The 25,643-nt window shown below is 51.8% G+C and overlaps 1 protein-coding gene across 1 annotated transcript in view; it reads left to right on the top strand.

Moving 5' to 3' along the window:
• The window catches only part of PI4KA (phosphatidylinositol 4-kinase alpha), a 118,311-nt gene extending 92,983 nt beyond the window's left edge, over positions 1–25,328 (top strand). The window contains exons 33-55 of the mRNA XM_035706280.2: positions 1,992–2,150; positions 2,443–2,594; positions 3,977–4,084; positions 4,710–4,837; positions 6,259–6,378; positions 6,540–6,619; positions 6,697–6,890; positions 7,878–7,968; positions 8,341–8,508; positions 9,239–9,292; positions 13,926–14,046; positions 16,384–16,513; positions 17,560–17,630; positions 19,054–19,126; positions 19,216–19,286; positions 20,351–20,460; positions 20,877–20,981; positions 21,061–21,186; positions 21,631–21,751; positions 22,205–22,364; positions 23,120–23,209; positions 23,698–23,781; positions 24,862–25,328. Coding sequence (XP_035562173.1) covers positions 1,992–2,150; positions 2,443–2,594; positions 3,977–4,084; positions 4,710–4,837; positions 6,259–6,378; positions 6,540–6,619; positions 6,697–6,890; positions 7,878–7,968; positions 8,341–8,508; positions 9,239–9,292; positions 13,926–14,046; positions 16,384–16,513; positions 17,560–17,630; positions 19,054–19,126; positions 19,216–19,286; positions 20,351–20,460; positions 20,877–20,981; positions 21,061–21,186; positions 21,631–21,751; positions 22,205–22,364; positions 23,120–23,209; positions 23,698–23,781; positions 24,862–24,913 — 2,568 coding nt within the window. The 3' untranslated portion in view covers positions 24,914–25,328. The remainder of the gene's footprint in view (positions 1–1,991; positions 2,151–2,442; positions 2,595–3,976; positions 4,085–4,709; positions 4,838–6,258; positions 6,379–6,539; positions 6,620–6,696; positions 6,891–7,877; positions 7,969–8,340; positions 8,509–9,238; positions 9,293–13,925; positions 14,047–16,383; positions 16,514–17,559; positions 17,631–19,053; positions 19,127–19,215; positions 19,287–20,350; positions 20,461–20,876; positions 20,982–21,060; positions 21,187–21,630; positions 21,752–22,204; positions 22,365–23,119; positions 23,210–23,697; positions 23,782–24,861) is intronic.
• The last annotated feature ends 315 nt before the right edge of the window (positions 25,329–25,643 follow it).

A 25,643-nucleotide genomic window follows, 5' to 3' on the forward strand; every position in this document is an offset into this window, starting at 1 on the left:
GTTAAGCTATCATATATATTTTATCTTGGATATCATGAGTCTCAGATCTAGAATTTCTGTTTCTGTTTCATAGTTTGTATGTATCTGATGAGACTCTGTATCTTCATTAGTTTCTCCATCTTTACCTATAAATATTTGGTGATATTTACAATATTTTAAAGTTCTTGTCTATTCTAGAGTCAGGGTCATCTGTGGGTCTGTTTCTCTTGATTTTTTTTCTGTTGATTTTTTTGCTTTCAGTGTTTTAAACGTTTTTGTTGTGATGTGGACTTTATGTATAGAAAAGCAGTAGAAAAAAAAAGAAAAAAAAAAAAGAAAAGCAGTAGAGACTGATGTGCACTGCTGTTTTACTTTCTCAGAAAGTAGGTATTTTGTTGAGTAGCTAAAATAAAGGTCACTGACCCCTACCCTTGAGGGGTTAGTCTTGGCAAGAAAAATGGATTTTTCCTGCTTTTTACCACCTTCGCTTCCTCCTTTTCCCCCCACATCAGAATCAGAAGAGGGGTCATGGAAGGATTTTTATGCCAAGCAAATTACTGTTTCATTTGGCATCTTTCAGACTTGGATCAGTGTCTGATTGCTATATCTTACATCTCTTGGCATCTGTGGACCTGCTGAAGACTACGTGGATGTTTGTCTTGTTCATTGCTCCATTCCCAGAGCCTGGAGGGAAAGCAGCCAGGCCCAGAGGAAGCAACCAGATGTGCTTGGTCAACACATGAGTGGGCGTGCTGCTTTGCTGTGGCTCATCAGCCTCGGCAGGCCTGCAGTTTCTTCTTCTAACGTAATACTTATATTTGGCTGCAGGAAATAGAAACTGGGCACAGTTCCTTGACCCCCAGGGGCTATCCTCCTGGTGTTGCAGGCAGCTCATTGATATCCTGGCTCATGTCTGAAACTCTGCCACCCTGAGTCTGTGGACTTTTTTCCTCACCTGCAGGACCTCCAGATGGTTTCTGGGCCTCCAAGCAGGAAGTAGGGCAGAGGATGCTGGCTGCCTTGGCCTTCACCCAGTTGATACCCACCTGCTGATTTGTGCCAGTGAGAACCATTGGCCCCCCTAGCCATCAGAAGGCTGGGTGAGGGTACCTGTGACTGGCCACATGGCCTCCCTGAGTAAAACCATAATTAGAAAGGGATGGACACTAGGCAGGGAGCCAGGGCATTTACCCCAGGCACCAAGCCTCAGTTGCCACCTCTCCGCAGATACCCTTAAAGGAACTGCCAAGTATTGTTGGGCCAAAAGGGGAGGCTGCTCCCCCGCAGAACTGCCCAGTGGCAGTTGCGCACTCAGTTTGGCTCCTGAGGTTATTCCTTGGGCCTGGTTAATGGCGTGAAGGTGATGTGCAGGGTCTGTTTGGGGTAGAGAAAAGGAACTGGGCTCTAGAGCCAAAATCCAGTCCTGCTTTTGCCAGATTGGAGACCCTGAGCTGGCGACCTCACCTCTGCAACCAAATGTAGCTTCAGGGTTATTAAGAAGGTTCACAAAAAAAAAAAAAAAAAAAAAAAAGAAGGTTCACCCAGGTGGAGCCTGTTGAGGGCCCACCCAACACTAGGCCCATCTCAGATGTGCTGACACCACAAAGCAGGAGGCCACAACTTGGCCTAGCGATAATTCGAGAATGGCCTTTTGGTAGAAAACAGCTGGGAAGTTAGATTATAGGTGATCTTTAATTTTTGTTGTTGATACTTCCTTGGTTTTCTAAATTTCATTTGTTGAGCATGTCTTCTTCTTCTTTTTTTTTAAGGGGTAGGGAGGGGCAGAGGAGAGGAGAGGGAGAATCTTAAAGCAGGCTTCAGGCCCAGTGTAGAGCCTGACCTGGGGCTGGATCTCATGATCCTGAGATCATGACCTGAGCTGAAATCAAGAATCGACGCTTACCCAGCTAAGCCACCCAGGCGCCCTGAGCATGTATTCCTTTTATAATTAAACAACAGTAAGTACCTTTCTGTGCTTTGCAGAGACACTAACAGTCATTGCATACTTGCAGTTTATGCGGGAGATGGCAGGGGCCTGGCAGATGACAGTGGAGCAGAAGTTCGGCCTGTTTTCCGCGGAGATAAAGGAAGCAGACCCCCTGGCAGCATCAGAAGCCAGTCAGCCCAAACCCTGTGCTCCCGAAGTGACCCCTCACTACATCTGGATTGACGTATGTGCTTCTCCAGGTTCTCCCACTCTAGCTGCAAGGTCAGGGGATCCCCCTGGGGCCAGTGGCCCAGTAAGCACAGGGCTCCAGGTTTTTGACTGCCTTACGTAGGGACTGGGAGATGGCTGTTCCAGCCTTCTCCCCCAGGCCCCTGCTGGACTTGTCATGCTTCCCCTAAGACCCCTCCCTGCCCTCCTGTTGGCTCAGAGCCCCACCTCAGCCAGCTGTGCTGGCTGTGCTGGCTCTGAGGGCAGGCAGGCCAGGCCCCAGCAGAGCACATGTTCTTCCCATTCAGTTCCTGGTGCAGCGGTTCGAGATCGCCAAATATTGCAGCTCTGACCAAGTGGAGATCTTCTCCAGCCTGTTGCAGCGCTCTATGTCCCTGAACATCGGTGGGGCCAAGGGAAGCATGAACCGGCACGTGGCGGCCATTGGGCCTCGCTTCAAGTGAGGGGCTCTCCTTGTCTCATGGTGGTAGCAGGGATGGGTGGGGGAGGTTTCTGTCAGTTGCTGGTGCAGTAGGCCTTCTGCACTGGTGGGAGAGTTCCCCGTGCTTGGTCTTTTTTTTTTTTTAAACCAGAAACTGACCAAGCCCCTAGTACATGCAGAACTCTTAGGAAGGGAGGATCTGTAGGGAATGATCTGGCCTGCCATGCCCTTACAGGGCTGAGAAAGTCAGCCAGAGTGCTATCCACAGCAAAGAGTGTTCAAGAAGATAGTTCACTCATGGACCTAGGGCAGCCAGATGTTGGGCAGCCTTTCTAAATTGATTGGGGGTGGATAGCAGCCAAAGGATTCTGGTGACACAGTGGTGAGAGAGAAGCAGCAGGTAGTGTGTCAGAGCTCAGGTGTGACAAGCTCAGACTAAGGGGCTGGCAGTGACTTTGGGCAGGTCACTTTACCCCTCAGAGATGTTCACAGAAAACTTCTGATCGTGCTGACTACCCCAAGGCGATTTTTGCCAAGGCCCATGCAAAATACCAACCACACCAGGGGCTACCCCCTTTTGGGGATATGTGACCTAGTAGGGAGGCTCAGGCATGGTGCTATGGCCAGGGGTGCTGTGGACACAGCAGGCAGGGTCAGTCTGGTGTGGGGAGCACCTGTAGGTGCCTGGGTGGTCAGTTGGAAGGAGGGTGAGGGTCCCCTTTCAGTGTATGCTCCTCCTGCCTGCTGCCCACTGCCAACACCTGCTCTTTCTGCCCCTCCCCTGAGTTCAGACCCATGTTTCTGCAGTCCACTGGGCACTCCATGGGACTGCGCTTCTCAAACCACTGAGAAGGTGAAGGACTCATACTCTTTTCCCTTCATTTCCAGTCCATCACAGACCTGTACCTTTATAAAATGCATGAGAATAAATTACTAGAAAAGGATTCACACTGGACCACCATAGTAATGCAGAATTGCTGTGGAAATGAGCGGTTATCCCCTCTCCGTTTCTGTACTACTTCATCACAGACCAACACCATCTGTAGAAGCCCATTGAGTAGCCCTGGCCTGGCAAAAACCAACTGCTCAGTAAATTTCTTTTCTTTTAGCTTGAATTAAATGTTCTACCTTTATAGCACCTATGGGTGACTGGACTCAGAAAGCAGTTTGCAAATAGACAAACTTCTGACTAAGGCAGATAAACACAAATTGTTCATTTGCCCCCAGTTAGAGTGAAGATTTCAAAACAAAACAAAACCTTCCTAAGGGATTTCTGGTACAATAAACCTGAATGGCAGTCACCTGGCTGGTGCCATAGTCCTAGCACACTAGAACTAGTAGGGACTCCTCAGGCATTCTGGGCGGCTCGCTCTGACTTGGCCCCTGGTGTTCTTTTGCAGACTGCTGACTCTGGGACTGGCCCTCCTGCACGCTGACGTGGTGCCAAATGCAACCATTCGCAACGTACTTCGCGAGAAGATCTACTCAACCGCCTTTGACTACTTCAGGTACTCCCCCAGCTATGCTGCACACAGTGTGCAGTGATGGCCCGCTGTACCCAATGCCGCCACATCCCCAGAAGTCATGGCACAAAATGGTTTGGCCTGATTTATGCGCTGCCCTTGTTTGGCTCTCTGGTGGCCCTGGATTTGAATATGTTCAGCCCTGTGCTGTATTTCCATGTCTGTGCTTAGAGCTAGCCTCCCAACATGCAACATACACAAATTTTCCCCCATTCAATTGACTTAAGAGAATAACTGTATCCATTTAACTTCCCAGTTCCTATGAATGGTTATTGCACAAAGAATCGCACAGCCTGGGGTTTTGTAAGTGTGTAGATTGTGTTGTATAGAGACAGCTGCAACTGCACGATCCATCAGGAGCACACCATTCAGCCAAGGGCTGTTGAGAACACTGGGGATAGTAGTAGAGGTGGCCATGGAGGACTCAGAAGATCATCACACTTTTTTCCATTAGAATGAATGAGATAGTTGTTGCCCATGACTAGTTCTGGGTTCACCTTTTGTCATTAAGAGGCCACTTGTGTCCCCTCTCACATGCTTTTATAATACGCCTGGCTTCCAGTCCCAGAGTCCAGGCACTCAACTCTTGCCCTCTTGTGGTTGTTTGAAGTTGCCCCCCAAAGTTCCCTACTCAAGGAGAAAAGAGGCTGCGTGAAGACATAAGCATAATGATTAAATTTTGGACAGCCATGTTCTCAGATAAGAAGTACCTGACTGCCAGCCAGCTTGTTCCCCCAGGTAAGCATTATTCTCATCAGGGCAGCTGCTCCTGGGTGGTGGGGCCAAGGCACGGGGATGGGCGGGACAGTGGTGCCCAGTGGGCACTGAAGGAGCTCAGTCAGAACAGAGAGGGTCCTACTGAGCCCTGGCCTTGGCTGTGCTGCACAGTGACCAAAGCCTGCCTGGCTACTGCTTGTCCTCCAGCCCCAGCTGACAGCATGAATGAGTGCAGGAGGCCCTGAGCAGAGGCCACATGACATAACTCCTCCCAGCACCAGCCCTGTTCACCAGCCCCCACTGCATATCTGACAAGCCCATCCTGGGATAAGGCTCATGTGCCAAGATGAGTAAGGCACTGTCTGCTGTCATCTGGTAGGAGACAGCAGTCAAATCAACAGGTGATGTCAACAGGAGAGGATCATGGGAACACCTCTTAAAGCCAGGCCCTTGGCCCCCTGGAGTTGGGGAGCCAAAGCCAGTTTTCTGGAAGAGGTGACATGTGAGCTGAGTCTCCAAGGATGAAAAGGAGCAAGCCAGGGTGGACAGGGTTAAGGAAAAGGTGCTGTGGTGTGTAAGCAAGCAGCAAACCACAAAGAAACATGTTCCTGTTTCCCTGAGCATACAGCTGGTTATACAGCACAAAGTAGGGATGAAGAGCGTGGTTTCTGCAGACAGACCCACAGAGGACAACCTGACTGTAGGAAAAGGAAAGGAAAACTAAAAAGCAAGCACAGTAATTGAGGCATCTTCCTGGCTCCACGTATAGCAGGGCCAGCACGCTCCTTGCTTGCTCACACGGGCCCCAAGTTCCTGCTGTGTTAAAGGACAGCATGATGCTGGTGATGAGAGAACTATTTGTAATTTATCCGGATCACTATGCACATTTGTTTTCTTCTATTTTAAAGGCTGGGGGGGTGCACCTGGATGGCTCAGTTGGTTAAGTGTCAGACTCTTGATTTTAGCTTAGGTCATGATCTCAGGGTCATGGGATTGAACCCCAAATCAAGTTCCACACTCAGTGGGGATGCTACTTGAGATTCCCTCCCTGTCTCTGCCCCTCCCCCCCTTTTGCCTGCATTCTCTCTCTTTCTTTCAAATAAATAAAATCTTTAAAACTAAAAAGGTTAGGAGGACTATAATACGTTTTAGTTAGCTTTCTATGTAGAATGGTTAAAAAAACTTCCCCAGGGCACCTGCTGACTTAGGCAGTGGAGCATGCAACTCTTGATTGCAGAATGTGAGTTCAAGCCCCACATTGAATGTAGAACTTACAAAAAAAAAAAAAAAAAAAAAAAAAAAACCACAAATTTCCCAGAGGGTGGTTTATTCTGCAGATCCATCAATACCATGTCTCTGCCCCCCACTCTTCCACTGATCGCCTTATCTCTGGTGAAAATCCAGATACCTCATTCTGGAAGCAACAATGTGTTTGCCCACAGATAACCAAGACACCCGGAGCAATCTGGACATAGCAGTCGGCTCTCGGCAACAGGCCACTCAAGGCTGGATCAACACCTACCCCCTGTCCAGTGGCATGTCAACCATCTCCAAAAAGTCAGGTCAGTTGAAGGTTTCCTGATAGGTCCCTCCATCTGAGTCACAACCTGGCAGTTCAGACAGTGGGCAGAGCACTGAAAGACAGCTTCCTCTGGGTTTTAGAAGTAAAGGGTGGTCCAGTGAACTCTGAAGAACATACTTGTGCCTTCTCTTTCCTCTGTAGGCATGTCCAAGAAAACCAACCGGGGCTCCCAGCTACACAAGTACTACATGAAGCGAAGGACGCTGTTGCTGTCTCTGCTGGTAAGGTGATACCTGACATGCCCACAGCACTGGGAATGGGCGCACACAGAAGATGTATTAATGTCTCATCTCACCAGGCCACGGAGATCGAGCGTCTTATCACATGGTACAATCCACTGTCGGCCCCAGAGTTGGAGCTGGACCAGGCTGGAGAGAACAGTGTGGCCAACTGGAGGTCCAAGTACATCAGCCTGAGTGAGAAGCAGTGGAAGGACAACGTTAACCTCGCCTGGAGCATCTCTCCTTACCTGGCTGTGCAGCTGCCAGCCAGGTGGGCCCCAGTCACACCTGTCTGATGAGAGCCTTGCCAGAAGTCCAGTACAAGGGCACCTGAGCAGGGAGGAATATGATGTGGTCCTGCCAAGGACGGTCGGGGAGGTGATCCTAGACGCCTGGTCCTCTGCCCTAGATGTTGACCCAGTCTTTCTGTGCAGCGGTTAGACAGCACGGACTCCTGCCTGGGGTGCCTAGACCCCAGAACACATTCAGAGCACATTTGAGTCCCCGGTCCTATTTGAGGAGGAAAAGAAGCACATGGAGGCTGTCACCCTAGGGAGGCAGGCCTGAGGAGCCTTTTGGTTTGTTCCCACAGGTCTTTGAGCAGCAAGCTACTCAGATTAGGTGGCCAGCAGCCATGTGTCCTATAAACTCTCCCCTCGTAGCTCTCCAAGGTCAGAACTCTTAGACCAGTAGTAGCTGAAAGGGGCTTCCCAGGACCTTGTGTTAAATCACCCAGAAGTGCATCTACCCCACATGCAGGGATGGACGTTTCCTCCTCAAGAGCACACACTTGCCTACTTATTGCTTCCTCTTTCTGGTTCTAATTCAGTCCTCTGGATCAGGACCACAACTTAATTGTGTTTGTGGAAAGTCTGCCTTGTGTTAGCCTGGGGCAGTGACACCTGAAAACTTGTACCTACTCTCCCAGCTACCATGGGCTGCCATGCTGTAGATGGGCTGCTTTGGGGGCCAGAGCAAGAGCATATTCTGAAGGCAAGGACTGTAAAGGGGGATGTCCTTTGAATGGAGAGTGTAGAATAATTCCTGTTTGAGATAGTTCTGGCATTTTATCCTAACCATTCATAATGCTGTTTATTGTAAACATCTATGATCAAAGTTACCAATATGTCAGTAGCGTAGTGTTTAGATGCCGCTTGGCACTAATCTGTATCCCTCCAATTCAGGGCTCCCCCTGTACCTCCCTCTCTCCCGTGAAGGAAGGAGAGGCCACCCTACCCACACCCTCCATGTGCCATAGGTTCAAGAACACAGAAGCCATTGGCAACGAAGTGACCCGTCTCGTTCGGTTGGACCCAGGAGCCGTCAGTGACGTCCCCGAGGCTATCAAGGTAGCGTAGCATGTCCTGGGGCCTGGGCTTAAACTGCACAAAAACATGACTGCCTCCAAAATGCCTGGAAACTAGAAATGTGACAAAAACCTGACAATATCAACAGTATAAGGACTTTTCTGATTTCCTGGATTTTCGACTTCTGGAATAAAGGCATTTATTATGCTCATAGTAGACAAATATTGAATGTACTTCACCCTAGTTGAAATTATGCTGTTTTACATGATGTATTAGAAGCATTTCCCCACGTGATTATAAATGCCTTATCATCATCACTTCGGGGCTTCCCCTGAGATACAGGCTGGGGATGGGTGTTTCCAGAGGGGCCTCAGGGACTGCCTGTGCCAGACCACCTCCCTGCTTCTTTCCCAGTTCCTGGTCACCTGGCACACCATCGACGCTGATGCGCCGGAGCTCAGCCACGTGCTGTGCTGGGCCCCCGCCGATCCACCCACGGGCCTCTCCTACTTCTCCAGCATGTACCCGCCACACCCTCTCACCGCACAGTATGGGGTGAAAGTCCTGCGGTCCTTCCCACCGGTGAGCCCGTGTCTGGAGTCAGCCTCGGTGGGACTTACCAGCCAGTGTTCGGGTGGAGACAGGAAGGACAGGCTTTATCTCACACTTAATGTAGGCCTGATAAAACATTGGTCCATCCTAGAGCGTGTTTTCCTCCCCATTTCTGTTCAGGCAGTCATAGAAGATAGATTTCGTTTTGATTCAGATATGTTACTGGTATTATTTATTTATTTTATTTTAATTTGGTATTTGAGTTCTAGAAGGAAGTTGACTTGAGTTTGGTTCCAGTTGTGGCTGTGTGGGCACATGGCCCAGCCGTGGGCTATTAGGAAGCCTGGGGATCCCACGTGACAGCCACAGTGACAGGGATTTGGTAGCTGACTCACGGAGGCCCCAACACATGGGCCTGCTGTAACCTCACCCCTTGTCCCCAAGCAGGCTCCCAGCAGTGAACACACATGAGCAGGCCCTTCCCCGATCCTTGTAGGTACGGGAGCCTCATTCCTTTTGCTTTTTCTCACCCATTATGTGTTTCAAGCTGTTGGCCATTTCCTTGCTGTCCTGGCTTTCCCTGGTTCTCAGTCATCTGTGATCTCCAGCGTGATGGTGTCCCATGGGCTGAGTGACAGCAGGGCCGTTCCAGTGGGGCCCTGGGACAGCCATCTGTGTTGCATTTGTTTTCACTGTCCTGGAGGTAAGGAATTGTCTTCCCTTCCTGGTGGTCACAATTGCTTGTCCTTCTCCTTTGCAGGATGCTATCCTATTCTACATCCCCCAGATTGTACAGGCCCTCAGGTATGACAAGGTAAGGCTGTGCCAGCGTGTGCTTTCCTTCCCTCTGAGAGCTGTGCCTGGCAGTGGGGAGGGGGCCATTGGCAACAGGAATGGGGCCTTGGGAACATGACCGCCAGGCTGTGACCCGGTCTCTGAGCTCTTCTCACGGACATCCCCACTGAAGCTGTGGCTGCTCATGTCCAGGAGGCTCCCCTCACCCCACCTCACCCTGAGGCCCCGTCTTGCTGTGCAGGGTGGATGGGCTCTGGAAATACTGCCAACCTCTTCCTTAGTCCCTGAATCCAGCTCCCTCATCTCTTCAGTGGGAAATGGGGGGAGGGTCAGACAAGATGATGTATGTATAGTGTGTGCTTAGGCTGCCTTGGCAGAGAACCACAGAGTGTGTGTGGGGGGTGGGGGTGGGGGGGTGCTAAATGTATCTCTCACAATTCTGGAAGCTGAAAGTCGGAGATCACAGTGCCCATAGGATTGGTTTCTCCTGAGGCTTCTCTCCTTGGTTTGCAGATGGCCGCCTTCTCCCTGTGTCCTCCTGTGGGCTTCCTTCTGTGTGTCTGTGTCTTAATCTTCTCTTCTTATAAGGACATCAGATTAGACTAGGCACCACCCTAATCTCATTTTAACATAGTCATCTCTTTTAAAGGCCCATCTCCAGACACTGTCCCATTTAGGCACGTATGACTTCAGTCCACGGGGACTGGGAGGGAGGAATACAATTCAGCCCATCATGTACAGCATACCTGTACATAAGATGCCTAGCCCAGGGCCTGGCACAGAAACACACCCCAACATGGGGGGTGACCTCAACCCCGAACCCACACTGCCCATGCTTCATCTCAGCAACCCTCATCCACCTATGCTGGAGTCTGAATACAGCAGCAGCTGCCTCTTTTCTTCTCCTGCCAGTTCTGCTCCCCACTGCATAGAACATCAGCCCCCCTTTCTAGCTGAGCCCTTGCAGTGGCAATGAGTGCTGTGGCTGGGTATACCAGGGCTAGCTTCTTCCCCATGGACTGGCAGGATGCTCGGTCTTAGTCCATAGACCAAAGTGCTTGTAGACCTGCAGCCAACCTTTAAAGACTGAGTCCAGGGCAGCCCGGGTGGCTCAGCGGTTTAGCGCCGCCTTCGGTCCAGGTGATCCTGGAGACCCAGGATCGAGTCCCAAGTTGGGCTCCCTGCATGGAGCCCGCTTCTCTCTCTGCCTGTGTCTCTGCCCAGGTAGCTTTGATAATGTGCAGAAATTTATTCACCCTGGTTTCAGCACTTAACGGGACTGTCACAATGTGCTTTTTCTCCAGATACTCATTTCCCTCCCCTCCAAAATCCTTGTCCCTTTACTCTTTGGGTCTTTGTGTCTACCTCCATGTGAACACATCATGGTGGCCACCAGAGAACACTATGCTCTCCAGGCGATATGCTCAGAGCTCTGGGCTTGGCATGCAGAGGCCTCGCTGGGCTGCATTTGGCGTAGAGGCGTAGGTGGGCGCTGCCACTAGCATATGCAGAGTCAGGCAAGCAGCACTTTGTTCTATTTGGCTACTGTTTTACATAAACTACTTTCCAAAAATCCTGATACATTTTTTCCTTTCTTTTTTTTTTCCCTAGTTGTCAAAATAGGGCGAATTATTTAGCAATTATACAAAGATGACTATGAGTTTTTCTCCTTTTTTCCCCCCAAAATCATTATAAACTCATGGATTTTGATGTGTTTGGTATGTACCAGTCCACTTGTTATTTTTGATGCCCATCTTTCTGACTACTGGGAATCCCCAAATGTCTGTCCTTTGATATTTAGTCCTTGATAACCTTGCTTTCCAGGAAAGACAAGATTTTTTCCTTAGGTTTTTCTTATTTTCTTCCTCAGACCTGGAATCACCTATTTTCTGGGGAATTTCAGTTCATTTTACTGAGACACCATAATCTAAACGCTAAGCATGTTCACTGCCATTGAGATGGTCACTGTTTCTAGCCCTTCCCAGTAGAAAGAGCTTTTTGCTTTGGTTTTTTTGTTTGTTTGTTTGTTTGTTTGTTTGTTTTGTTCTTTTTGTTTTGGTTTTTTGTTTTTGTTTTTTGTTTTTTTGTTTTTTAGAAAAATACATCATGAGATTATACTAATATTTCCAATTCAAACGTAGGATTGTAGACTTTTTAATTTGATTTTGTTTGAATCTTTTAATACTGAAAATATTAGTTCCTAATAACATTAACATACTGTTTTTGCATTATTCCACTACTTATATTATTGGTTTCAAAATAACAACACCAATATTATTATAACACCAGCGTGATTACTAAAAATTGGGTCAGATTTTTTTGTCGTTTGTTCTTGGTGTATTTTCCATTGAGGACATACAGTCAGATTAATCTTTTTCTTTTTCTTTTTTTTTAATTTCATCTTACTAGCAAAAAAAATGGGTTTGTTTGGGGGAAAAAAGAATTGCAATCTGGGACAGACAAGCTGTGGCAAAACCACAGGCAAAGTCCCTAGCTTACTCAATTCTTTTCTTTTTTTTTTTAAGATTTTATTTATTTATTCACGAGAGACACAGAGAGGCAGAGACACAGGCAGAGGGAGGAGAAACAGGCTCCATGCAGGGATCCAGATGCGGGACTCGATCCCAAGACCCTGGGATCATGCCCTGAGCCAAAGGCAAATACTCAACCACTGAGTCACCCAGGGGTCCCTACTCAATTCTTATTTTTATTTTTTGAGAGAGCAAATGCACACATACAAGCAGGAGGAGGGGGGATAGAGGGAGAGAGAATCCCAAGCAGGTTCCAAGCCCAGTACAGAGCCTGATGTGGGGCTCAGTCTCAGGACCCTGAGATCATGACCTAAGCTGAAATCAAGAGTCGGACACTTAACTGAATGAACCACCCAGGTGCCCTTGCAAATTACTTCATTTTCAAGTCATTTGAAATGATTCTTCTCTGTGAGGTTATGTCAACTCAAGACTCAACTAGTTTCATTGGTTTCTTTCTTGTTTTCCATTTCTAGGATTTGTTTTTTTAAGTCTGAGCTTGACAGGAGACAAATATATTTGCTTATATTGTTTTTAAAAGAAAGATAAGGGCAGCCCTGGTGGCTCAGCGGTTTAGCGCCACCTTCAGCCCAGGGCATAATCCTGGAGACCCAGGATCAAGTCCCACGTCGGGCTCCCTGCATGGAGCCTGCTTCTCCCTCTGCCTGTGTCTCTGCCTCTCTCTCTCTCTCTCTCTCTTTCTCTCTCTCTCTCTCTCTCTCTGTCTCTCATGAATAAATACATAAAATCTGAAAGAAGAAAGAAGAAAGAAAGAAAGAAAGAAAGAAAGAAAGAAAGAAAGAAAGAAAGAAAGAGAAAGAAAGAAAGAAAGACCAAAACTTGTAAAAATGGCTGGCGAGTGAGCAAACAGGGTGGAGTGGCCATGCTTAGTAATTTTTTTGACTTTAGAATTATCTCACTGTTTGTATAATTCGTTATAAAGGATATATACATATATTCATTTTCAACTAAATTGGCTAGCAAAGCAGATATTAAATGGATTAGGAAACACACAGGAATAAAATGCTAAAGTTTTTCCCAAAGCTAGAAGCCTCCATGGGCCTCAGTGACTGATAACACTTCCTCCTTGCTCAGACAGCTGCCTGCCTCCACTTCCCTGTGGTAGTCTCCTCATTAGTTCACCGAGTCCCCTCTGTGGTCTCGGCAAAGCTGACCACATTACCAGTTTATCATAAAAGAATATAACTCAGAACATCCAGGTGGAAGGGCAGCATAAGGCAAGAGATGTGGGAAGATTGTAGTGCTTCCATGTTCTTCAGGTGCCTGGCTCTCCCTGCACCTCCACCAACCCAGAAGCTATGCAAACTTTAATTTAAATGCACTACAACTTTATTGTTCATAGTTTATCTTTAGATCTTTTTGCTGGGTTACAGCATTGGGAAACCCATGGTGAGGAGTTATTTGAAGTTTGACTTGCTTGGTAAGCCCAACCAGCCAAGTTGAGGACATCTGTCCAAAGAATACTTTACCAGATGTGGGACCACAAACTGCAGTGGTCAGGGGAGAGGTCACTCCTCCAGAAGTCTTCCAGAAAGGCCAGTGCCTTTTTTAACTTTAGGAAAGGGTAATTAAAACTGGAGTTATGAGTAGCAGAAATGACTAAGAAGGAAAAAGAGGAGAGGTCCTTAGGATAGTGGCTGTGGTGTGTCAACTAATGAAGAAGTTATCTATGTATTAGAATTTTCTGGAGTCTGCCCATCACTGTGGAACATTGTTCTAAACAACCAGTTTATAGCTGAGTTTTAAGTACCCAGCCGACTCATTTCTCATACTTGACAATAGCAGAAATTGTTTGAAAAGTTATGGTTCTTCGAGTCCAGGGGAAAGCACAGAGGAAACAAAAGTTGGTTCCTTCCTGTTTTGCAGACCCCACCTCTGGGGCCCCATCTGCCCCACCAGCCAGCTAGCAAGCTAGAACTTGGCCTAGCCCCTGGACTGGGCTCACACATACCCAGACAAGCTTGCTCACACAGCCGGAAACCACTGGGCCTCACTTCTGGCTAGGTCTGCAAGTGCTGGGAGTCCATTCCTGCACTGGGTCAGCGTATCTCTCAGTGGAGAGGTGCCCAGGCCTGGGCTGATGGCAACCTTGCTCTCCTATAGATGGGCTACGTGCGAGAGTATATTTTGTGGGCAGCCTCCAAATCCCAGCTTCTGGCGCACCAATTTATCTGGAACATGAAAACTAACATCTATCTGGATGAAGAAGGGCACCAGAAGGACCGTGAGTATTTGTCACCTTCCTTCAGGCCTCACCCCCCCGTCTTTAACACTCCAGAGCCCTCCAGGGTCTGTGCTGCCCCAGCTCATCCCTCTGCTTCCCATCCTTTAGTGGGACCACTTCATCTTTAACATGCAGCGGGATCAGGACCCCCTCCTTCATGAAGCCTTTGCCAACCTCACCTCCAGACACCCTGCCTACCCTGGTACCATCCTGTGGCTCCCCAAGCACATGTGAGAGCTTCTTCTCACCTTGCGCTTGACCCAGCAATTCAATGTGGGGACCAGGTGGCCATCCAGGGCAATGGTTCTCAAACAGCTTGTCCACATCTTCACACCCTTAAACACTAGTGAGGCCTCCAATGAGCTTTCGTTTACGCGGGCTTTAGTTCTGTGTTAACCAATGTTGAACAATAAGACCAAAACATTTTAAAAATATAAGCTCATTACATGTTAACATAAATAACATATTTTTATGAAAAATAATTCAAAAAGGAGTGAGAAGAGGTGTTCCTTTACAGTTTTGCAGATCTCTTTAATGTCTGTAATAATGTCATAACATCTTTAGTAAAAGACAACAGGATTCCCATTCTGCTTCTGCGTTTAACCTGTTGGAATATGTTGTTATGGTTGAAGTCAATGCAGGGAGTTCAGCCTCACACAGACAAGGAGCTAGAAAAGTAAGGGGGGTTTTGTCATCTTTCCAGTTACTACAGATAGTCTTGGTTGATACTGCACCAAACACAGCAAGTGATAGGTTTTGTTTGGTTTTGTTTTTAAGTGATAGGTGGGGGTTTGGGGTTTGTTTGTTTTTTTTAATTCTATTCATTCATTGGAGAGAAAGAGTGAGACCATGAGCAAGGGGGAGGGGCAAAGGGAGAGGGAGAGCCTCAGCGGGGAGCCTGACATTTGGCTCCATCCTGGGATCATGACCCGAGCCAAAGGCAAACACTTAACTGAGCCACCCAGGTGCCCCTAAGTGACAAATTCTTAATAATTAATTGTGATGTGGATTTGATCCATATCAGTGAGTTTCTCATGCTCTTTCTTTAAAGTCCATTGGTCTACCCAGCACTCACACCTCCCACCCCCCACAGGACTTCGTAACATTACAAATCACAGGTATTAGCGCTCCCCCCTCTGAGTCTTACAAAACAGAAACATTTTCAAGTGTTGGGAAGCTGTCAAGCTCACAGTCACAGACACTGGTTTTCCAAAACTTGGTAATTTTCCTTAAATGGCAGATTCACCTTGTTCATTTTCAAGAAAATATCTGCCATATACCTAAGTCCAAATAACTGTATTTTTGTCCATCAGTCACTCTTTTAGGTAAAAGTGACGATCCCTGCAAAAAAGTTAGTTCAGTTGGACTACTTCCCATTTCATCACCCAGAATATCAAAAAGATGGACTCAGAGTAGAGTTTTTTTGTTTTGTTTTGTTTTTTTTAAGATTTTATTTATTTACTCAGAGACAGAGAGAGAGAGGCAGAGACACAGGCAGAGGGAGAAGCAGGCTCCATGCAGGGAGCCCGACGCGGGACTCTATCCCCGGTCTCCAGGATCACATCCTGGGCTGAAGGCGGTGCTGAACTGCTGAGCCACCCAGGCTGCCCTTTTTTAAAGATTTTATATATTTATTCATGAGAGACAGAGAGAGGGAGAGAGACAGAGACACGGGCAGAGGGAGAAGCAGGCTCCATGCAGGGAGCCTGATGTGGGACTCGATCCCAGGACTCCAGGATCACGCCCTGAGCTGAAGGCAGATGTTCAACCGCTGAGCCACCCAGGTGTCCCCAGAGTAGAGTTTAATAAAATAAGTCATTGTTTATTGCTTCACTAGGGACTTTTTTTTTTTTTTAAGATTTTATTTATTCATGAGTGACACAGAGAGGCAGGGACATAGGCAGAGACAGAAGCAGGCTTCCTGCAGGGATGCACATGGGACTCCAGGATCACACACCTGAGCCGAAGGCAGACACTCAACTGCTGAGCCACCCAGGCATCCCACCAGGGACATTTTTAGTGACACTGGCTTTTGTTCACACCATGGGAGCAAAGCCACGGGGATCCAGTCAGTGGCCACTAGCACGTTGGCTGACTGCTTGCACAGCCTCACAAGCATCTACACAGCAAGGAGAGCAAACGACGTATTGGTATATTTTTGACCATGGGGTCTGCTGAAGGGTCCCAGAAACCATACAGACATCTGCAGACCACACTCAGGACAGCTGGCCTAGGTGCTGGGGAACATCTGGACCACACATCTGACAAATACGTGGACTTTCCTAGAGAGCCTTCAATGGCACAGCCGTAGGCTCACCTTCTTGGTTTCTTTATTAGCTGACATTGGCGACCTCTTGGAGCAGTTAGTAGAGGAGATCACTGGCTCCCTGTCCGGCCCAGCCAAGGACTTTTACCAACGGGAATTTGATTTCTTTAACAAGATCACCAATGTGTCAGCCATTATCAAGTAAGTGGCGTCTCTCAGTCCTAGCTCATGGGAGTTGCCTGGAGGACCCCTGCTGATTCTGATGAACAGCCAGGGTTGGGAATCTCTGCCCTGGCCTTTCAGGTCCCCTGAAAGTATAGCAAAATGCACAGCAATGCGAATTTCAGAAAACATACCTTAGTTTCATTCTGGATATTGTCCCATAGTTTTGAGGCCACTCTGCTCTCCAAGTTCTGAAGGGTCCTGGGGTATTAGGAAAACCAGACTCCTTTGTAGCTCCTGGTGGGTGTCCTTTTACTGATTTACCCACCGGGCCATCCATGTGGGAGGGCTGATATCATCCTTGGGCACCAGTGGCACTGCCCATTTGTGTGGGACCAGGGCCCCAGAGTCATCAATAGGCCAAGTGCCTAGAGGAGGCCCCAGCAGGGGGAGCACTGGCTGCCTGTCTCCCCCCACCCCCAGGCCCCTCATTCCTCTGGCTACCCCAGTGCTCAGGCTTCTGTCTCCCTAGTCACCAAGTGGCCTCGCCTATATGTCCTGAGGCCCTTGCCTGGGCCCAGTACTAAGTAGAGCAGTGACTGGCAGCTTCTGGCCCACGAAGGCCTCTAGGGGTGGGAGGGGGCATTCCCTGGACATCACGTCAGGCACCTGATTCCACTTCACCCTATCATCCTCATCCTAGGGATGCAGGAGGTCAGAAGGGCCTGCCCAAGGTCATGCTGCAAGTAAACAACAGAACCAGCACTTGAGCATAGACCCCAGAGCCCACCATGTGCCATGTGTTTCTCTGACAGCAACGTCCCACACCCCACACAAGCATGGGGGAAAGATAGCCAGAAAACTCCACCTTGGTCCCCCAGGGGCCACCTGGCCCCTGACGAGTGCAGGGCAAGGCCCCCTCAGAGTGGCGCCTCTGAAGGAACTGGACCTAGCAGGGCCCTCAGTAGTAGCTAGAACTGGAAGAGGAATGGAGAGGCAGACAGGAGAGGCCCTGCACTGCCCCCCAGAAGCCCAGAGGCCAGTTCCTGCAGCAACAAAGCAAAGCTGTTTGTCCTGTTTCTCAGGCCCTACCCTAAAGGTGATGAGAGGAAGAAGGCATGCCTGTCAGCTCTGTCTGAAGTGAAAGTGCAGCCAGGTGAGCTGGGCCTCTTCCTGCGGGAAGGCAGGGCGGGCCTGGGGACCAGGGAGGCGGCTAACTGCTCCACTAACTGCTGAGGCTGGGCACTGGGTCCCTGGTGTCCCTCTCCACAATTCTGCCCCTGGTGAGCTAGGAGCCACTTCTCATCTGACACTATCTTCCTTGCTGCCTTCTATTTTTTTAAGCCCAGGTACTGTCCTTGGCAGTTGTTATTCTAGAGGTTTCTTGAACCCCATTGAAACAGGAACACAGGCTATAGGAACACAGGCTACAGAGACAGGGTGCCTGTCCCGAAGGGGGAAGTTGCTCCCTGGTGCCTACCAACTATTGCCATGTGGGAATTTGAGCCCAGTGCAGCCAGCTCTGTGCCTTTTCAAGTCAAGCTGGAAATCTAGACTTCACAAGTCTCCGTTTTTAACTACTGTCACAAGCAGTTTTCAAAACCGTGGCCATCCTGTGCAAACATTCACACTGGCTATCCTCGGTTTAGACCTTTCCTTGTCTTGTGTTGAACTCCCTGCCCTGCCTGGTGCAAAAGGCAGCTCAGCTTCTCAGAGAAGCTTTTACGTCCACATGTCAGTTCACCTAGTCCATGAGCCCCCAGCCCCCTGCAGCCCACGCCACCAGATCTTGTCCCAGAGGCACAGGAGAGCCAGCCAGGACTCCAGAACAGAACAATAGATAGCAGTCCTGAGAGATAGAGGCTGGAGCCGGCCAGGGAAGGAAGGTGCGAGAACAGGGAAGCGATGGCATGGTCCTTGTGCCCCTCCTCCCCCTGGTGGCAAAGCCCCCCTGACTCCACAGCAAGGCCTCACTTTGTTCCCCAGGAAACCCAGTCCTTCCTGTTGCAGGGCCCCTCCTAGAAGCCCACTCCCCAGTAGGAATCTCTCCCACTTCCTGGGGCTCAGGAAGGCTTGCACACACACACACACACACACACACACACGTGCACACACAGCCCAGGGGGACCTGCCAGTTCCTTGACCAGGAATGGGCTTTCTCTTGTCCTCCCCACTTGACATGTACCCTGAGAGAGGGGGGGCTCCAGGCAGTGGGGTGAGTCCAAGAGCTGAGGAGGTTCCGGGTGCACACAGGCAGGGTAGGAAGCTCCTGCATGTCCCTGTGAGAGCAGGCACCCCTGCACCCGGCAGCGGACGGCTGGCGGGGCCACAAGGAGCAGGGTGCTGGGTCTGTGAAGCTGAGGGTTGGTGCGTCCTCCTGGAGAAGTGTCTCCTGGGAGGTGGCGGCTTCTTTGTTAGATATCAGGGAGGATCCAGGGAAAGACCACTTATCGGAGGATGGACCCCTAATGGCCCCAGAATGAGAAGTTATAAGTGCCCAGATGAGGCCCTAGGAGCCCCGTCTGGGGGCGGGGGTTCACACTTGGGCTCCCTGTGACTTCCGCTCCATCCCTGTACAGGCTGCTACCTGCCCAGCAACCCTGAGGCCATCGTGCTGGACATCGACTACAAGTCCGGGACACCCATGCAGAGGTGAGAGGCCACCCATTGTCAGCAGCTCCCTTACACAAGGTTCTCCTTTGCTCTGGCTCCCGTGCCATGTTCCTTCTGTTGTTTTTCAGTGCCGCAAAAGCCCCGTATCTGGCTAAATTTAAGGTGAAACGATGTGGAGTTAGTGAACTTGAAAAAGAAGGTCAGTGAAGAATCTCTGACACAGTTTGGGATCTAAGTGTTTTCCCTGGAGATGCCAGGTTCTTTGGGCATGTTTAGTTACTGTCCTGTGAAAGGTGACGTCCATCCGCTGTGCGCCTGAAGCCTGGTTTAGGGATGGCGTGGAGCTGGTGTAGAGTGACAGAGATCCCCGGAGGCCGGCCCCAGGCCAGCCGTCCAGTCCAGGAGGCACCTTCCTGGGGCTAAGTGGCCTAGAGCTTCTGGGGAGGGGGGTGTGCTGTGCAAGTGACACAGACTGGTGGCTTCCACAGCAGAGATAGCCCCCCACAGTTCTGGAGGCCTGAAGTGTGACATCACGGTGTTGGCAGGGCTGTGCTCTTTCAGAAGGGTTCCACAGAGAGAATCTGCTCCGTGTATCTCTCCCAGCTTCCAGGCTTTCCTTGGTGATCCTCAGCAGCCTCGTCACTCCGACCTCTGCCTCGTGAGGACAGAGCCTTTCTCCCTGTGTACCCCGTCCAGATTTTTATGCTCTGATAAGGGCACCAGTCATTGGATTAGGGCCCACCCTAATCCTCATTAACTTGACTGTATGGGCAAAGATCCTATTTTCACATAAGGTCAACTCTGCAGTTTTGAGTGGGCATGAATTTGGGGGGACCCTAGTCAACCCAAAAAGGGGGAGTGCCCCGCTGCCAGTATGGGGACACGTGCCTTCCATGGCCTTCCCTGCACTCTGGTACACAAATCCTCCCAGGCACCCTAGGGTGTGGACACACACACTCCTGCCCCCCAGTGTAGAGTGCCCGCCACTAATCCCAGCATACCTGGGCCCCCACTTCTAGTGAAAAGGGGGCTCTATCTTCACTTTCATTTAAGCTTAAACATTCTTTGGAAGAGACCCCTGGCCCTGTGGTTCCACCCACTGACGCCGGGTGTCTGCTGGGCCTTGTCGGCCTCCTTGGAGCTTTGCAGAGACCATCTCCTAGATTCCTAGGGTTCTAGGCATGTGAGCAGGGCTTGCCCCGGCCCCCACAGAGGGCCTCTCCCTGCCTCCGGGCTAACAGGCTGCCTCCGCCCCATGTGCAGGTTTGCGGTGCCGCTCCGACGCAGAGGATGAGTGTGGCGCACACGAGGCTGATGGCCAAAAGATCTCGTGGCAGGCGGCCATCTTCAAAGTGGGAGACGACTGCCGGCAGGTACCGAGCGAGCCCTGCCCTCCCTGAGGCTCCAGGTGCCCTGTGGGGCTGCACCTGGCGGACAAAACCAGAGATTGGCTTCCCACATTAAGTTGAGGTGCCACGGAGGAAACGGGCTTTCTGCCAAACCCAGGGCCCTCTCCAGCAGCTCCCACCCACTGTGCATCCCCTGGCCATCCAGAGGGAACTGCCCTAGGGAGCAGGAGCCCCTGACTTGCATCCCCCACCAGACAGCACGGGCTCTGTTCAGTCCAGTGCCAGATGGTCCAGCCCAGCATGATGATCCTTGAGGCCAGACACTCCAGACTCCTGCTCTGCTGTGGCCTCCCTCCCTCCTTCCTCACTGGCAGGGCTGCCGGGGGTCAGGTGGACTAGAGCACAGACATAGGGCACCTCTATGTCTCCCTGGCCTCCAGGACATGCTGGCTCTGCAGATTATTGACCTCTTTAAGAACATCTTCCAGCTGGTTGGCCTGGACCTCTTCGTCTTCCCCTACCGGGTGGTAGCCACCGCCCCCGGGGTAAGTTCCCCTGGGCAAGAGCCTGGGGCAGGGTACTCCCCATGCCTGCAGGCCTCAGCACCTGGCCCTTCCTCCTCAGTGCGGAGTGATTGAGTGCATCCCCGACTGTACCTCTCGGGACCAGCTGGGCCGCCAGACAGACTTCGGCATGTACGACTACTTCACACGCCAGTATGGGGACGAGTCCACCCTGGCCTTCCAGCAGGTGACCAGCAGGACAGCCTCCAGACCAGAGATTGCTGGCACTCTCCATCCCACCCACCCCCAGCACTGCCTTTGGGCCAGCACCCTGCTTCCCCTTTTACCTGCTTTTCTGAGTCCTTATGCATTTGGAGGTAAAACCAGGGTACCCCATAACCTTCCTTGGGATTCAAAGGAACCTGGAGGTGGACTCCCCAGGAGGAAGCCAATCTGTGGGGGTAGGAGGAATGGAATGCTGCCCCTGAATGCCCAGATGCAGTCACTCATCCCTTTTGTGTCTAAGATCTGGCTTGCTGATTTGATCTCTGCTTCCAAGGCTGGAAACAAGGGCCCAGAGGACACCCCCAAGCCTCAGGGTCCCAGGCAGGGAGGCAGGAGAACGCCTCCGAAGCCTTAGGAGGTGCAGCACTTGGGGGCCATCCATGAGTACCTGGCTCCCTCTGCACAGGCACGCTACAACTTTATCCGGAGCATGGCTGCCTACAGCCTCCTGCTGTTCCTGCTGCAGATCAAGGACAGACACAACGGCAACATCATGTTGGACAAGAAGGGCCACATCATCCACATCGGTCAGCCGGGCCCCAGGGCCACCCTCCTCCTCTCCCTTCACTCCCTAGAGCCTGGGGCAGGATGACAATCCCCACCCCACAGAAGAGCCAGACATGCTGGGGTCACCTAGCCAGGAAGGGTCCAGGTCAGGGTTCCATGCACGAGCTGTTGGCTGCCAGGCTGTGGGGGCAAGTGGCAGCAGGACCACATCCGAAACTGGAACTGGGCAGAGCATGGCTCTCCCAGCCCCAGGGCCAGCCTCATTTCTGCTCCAGCCTGGCTTCCTACCTCCACTTCCTCTTTTCTCTCTTGCCTGCTTGCCACGCCCCCTCCCACCCACCCCCACCCCTGCTATCCCCAAGAAAACATGGCCTGTGGCCAGCTCGTGGGGTATGGGGAGCCGGTGGCTGAGGCACGCCCACATCTTGCCCTACCACCTGATCCTATCAAGAATGGCTTTGGGGGTTTTGCAGACTTTGGCTTCATGTTTGAAAGCTCACCGGGCGGCAACCTTGGCTGGGAACCAGACATCAAGCTGACGGATGAGATGGTGATGATCATGGGGGGCAAGATGGAGGCTACACCCTTCAAGTGGTTCATGGAGATGTGTGTCCGTGGCTACCTGGCTGTGCGGTGAGCCCCAGGGAAGGCCCGGGGGCGGGGGGTGGGGTACCGAGACAGTGGGGAAGAGGGTGGGCAGGCTGGCATCAGTCCTGGTTGCCACTTAGCCTGCCAGGCTAGCCTTCAGAGGTCCCATGGGACCTTCCCAGGCCCCTTTGTGGATGGAGGGGCTGCAGTTTAGAGACAAAGAGCAAGGCAGGTGCTAGAGGCTGCCTCCTGGCCCCAGGCAGCCTGTGCCAGTGACTTCCTGCCCTGGGGGTCAGTGTCCCACCATGTTCCATAGTCTCCTGGGTCGTGGCCTTGCCTGCTAACACCTTGGGCTCCCCGCTCTGAGCTCCCCATTCACCCCCACCCGACCTGAGCATCTGCCATCTCCCAGGCTGCACGCTGAAGACTTACTGTCCTGGCTTCAGTGGCACACGGCCAAGGCCACACAATAGTGTTGTGACACCTGAACTCTAACCCAGAGTCTGTTGGAGCCTGCATCACGCCCACTCAGTGTCAGGGTGTGTTCGCACAGCACGCCTGCGCTTCCTCAGCCAGGCACAGAAACCATGGCTGGAGGCCTTGAGTGGGCAGGCCAAGGCAGGACACTCAGCCTGTTCAAGGGTGTGTGAGCAGCCCAGCTGCCGCAGGGGGCTGCCCTGGTGACCGCGGAGGTGCCAGGGAGCCGGGCCGCAGTGTGCAGCTGTCAGGTGGGGGCTGGGCTGCAGGACTGCGGGCAGGACCACCCTGCTCAAGCCGCCTCCTTCCCTGCCTCTCCCCAGGCCCTACATGGATGCGGTCGTCTCTCTGGTCACTCTCATGTTGGACACGGGCCTGCCCTGCTTCCGGGGCCAGACAATCAAGCTTTTGAAGTAGGTCCTGGGCAGACGCGTAACCCATTGTGGGGCAGTTGTCCTCTCCAGGTGGGAGCCTCCTGAGTGCTGGCAAATGTGGTCATTATCCAGAGCACTCCTGGGAACCCCAGAGCCGACAGGGCTCCTGGGTGAGGCACCTTCCCCACGCCAGGGCTGCAGACATCCCAGGGATCCCCTCATTTCTCAAGGACGCAGGCAGTACCCGCCCCTGCCTCCAGGCCTGAGGCTGCAGCAGTGTCACCCCATGCTGGTCCTCCCCCAGGGAAAGGGAAGGTCCGCCAGAGCCAGCTGGGGACAATGTCCCTGCCCCTTACAGCTGTTCCAAAAGGGAACATTCCCTGGGCTGACCCTCCCCTGAACAAATTCCCACAAATGCTAAGTATAGTCTGTTTGCAAGACCACATCCCATGGTGAGGGCAGCCTGGAGGGTGAGGTGCGCCCCCCACCCCACCCCGTGACAGCCCTGACACGGCCCTCGCCCCCAGGCACAGGTTCAGCCCCAACATGACGGAGAGAGAGGCTGCAAATTTCATCATGAAGATTATTCAGAGCTGCTTCCTCAGCAACAGGTGAGTCCCCTTCCGCTGTCCCCTCCGGGGCCACCTGCCATACCAGTGTTCACTGGGCACTTGCACGGGGCCGCACCGGGGCTGAGTGACGAGGATGCTGCTGTCCCAGGGGACTCTCTGTCCCACAAGTCCTGAAGGAAGCCCTCGCAGAGTGTTGGGGTACTGGGTTAGAGGGGCCAAGACTTGCCGAGGGGAACACCCAACAGAGGCCTAAAGACATAGTTTCCCACCTGGGGCCCAGGCTGTGAGGCCAAGTGAGCTGTGGTGAGGGGTGAGCACAGCCCAGCAGGCTGGGTGAGGAGACAGCGAGCTCTGAGAGGCCTTGGCCCCACCCCTGCTTCTCCGCACCTTCCTCCGGCTGCTGCCTGGGCAGTGACAGGCAGGGCGGAGGGGGACCAGGCCAGTTGGCCATTATGACAGGGGAGCTGTGAGAAGAGGTGGGTTCTGGTTCTGAAGGCACAGCTTGGGCTGTGCACCTGGGTGGACCTGGAGCTGAGCTTGCCACCCTGTCCCCCTGGAGGTACAGATGTGGGATCTAAGAGGAACACCGCGAGCCGCCCAGGGTGGGCCTGACAGGAGCAGAGAAACAGGAAGTAACTCAAGGGCAAGCATGGGGACCTGGACAAGAGGGCAGGATGAGGGAGGTCTCTTCTGATTGTTTTGTTGGCAGAGTAAGGCATGTGCTAGGAGGTGTGACGGGACAGGAGGACAGGGTCTCACTTGTGTGCCACATGCCAGGCCAGGGGCCAGAGTGGCACCTAATAGGGACAGCTCCTCTCGATGGATCCCCAGGTCCAGGGTGTAGGCCCAGGACCGAGGGCAGGTATTTGGCTGAGAAGTCCCAGCAGGAGACAGAGCAGAACGGGGCTCACACAGCCATGGTCGCTGGTGGGAGAAGGAGTGTCCCTGAAGAGGGGCTGGCAGGGAGGCCAGAGGGGCTGCAAATTTGCATTTGCACCTTCAGGGAGGGGAAAAGGCACCTCCTGAGTGCAGCTTTCTGGGCACACATGAAGGACTCAGAAGGGTGAAGGGCCCCAGAACCAGACAGTCCCCCGCAGCCTCCCTCTGCTCTCCTTCCAGGAGCCGGACCTATGACATGATCCAGTACTATCAGAACGATATCCCCTACTAAGGGTGGAGCCAGACCAGCTGTTGTGGCCACCCCCAGCCGTCGTCCCACAATCATGGAGCCGAGCGAGCACATCCCCACCCTGGCTGCCATGCATGGTCAAAGGGGTGAACTACTAGTGGCCCCGTCATTCCATCCACTGGAGTTATTTTTATAGGACAAAAGTACTCCAAGCAGAGCCTGGCAATCTACTCCTTCCTGGCATGACCCACATACGACATGTGAGGCCGAAATGACAATCATCTGAGGACACTCCGTGCATGGGTGTAAATACTTCATTTGCACCAGACACATTCCCAACACATTCCCTACCTGTCTTACGGCATAGGTACATGAAGTATTTTCTTGTGTATAAAAAATTATATTCAACTTAAGATTTAACCAATGTGAACAAAATAAAAACCAACAAAAGTGCGGAGTCCAGGTGTACGCTCAGCTAAGGGGTGATTCTGGATCTGCTGGGAAGGGAGCATGGCAGTGGAGGGACAAGGAAGGCTAAGCGTGGCCGGCCGGGAAGGCTCTGGGTGCCCAGGGGCCCAGTTGTGAGCTTCACAGACGTGACTCAGCGCAGCGCGGACGCACTGACGGTAACAGCCGCTCTGTTCCAGCTCCCGTAGCGGCCACCCGACTTTCCCATCCGTGTCTCTCCGCCGCTCGTCAGCGCAGGGAGGGCTCCACGTCCTGCCTCTGCTCCGGCCCTTTCCCGTCTCCAAGGGCTCTGCTCTGGGACCCT

The sequence above is a fragment of the Canis lupus genome, chromosome 26, assembly GCF_003254725.2.
Source record: "Canis lupus dingo isolate Sandy chromosome 26, ASM325472v2, whole genome shotgun sequence".
NCBI classification, from domain to species: domain Eukaryota; kingdom Metazoa; phylum Chordata; class Mammalia; order Carnivora; family Canidae; genus Canis; species Canis lupus.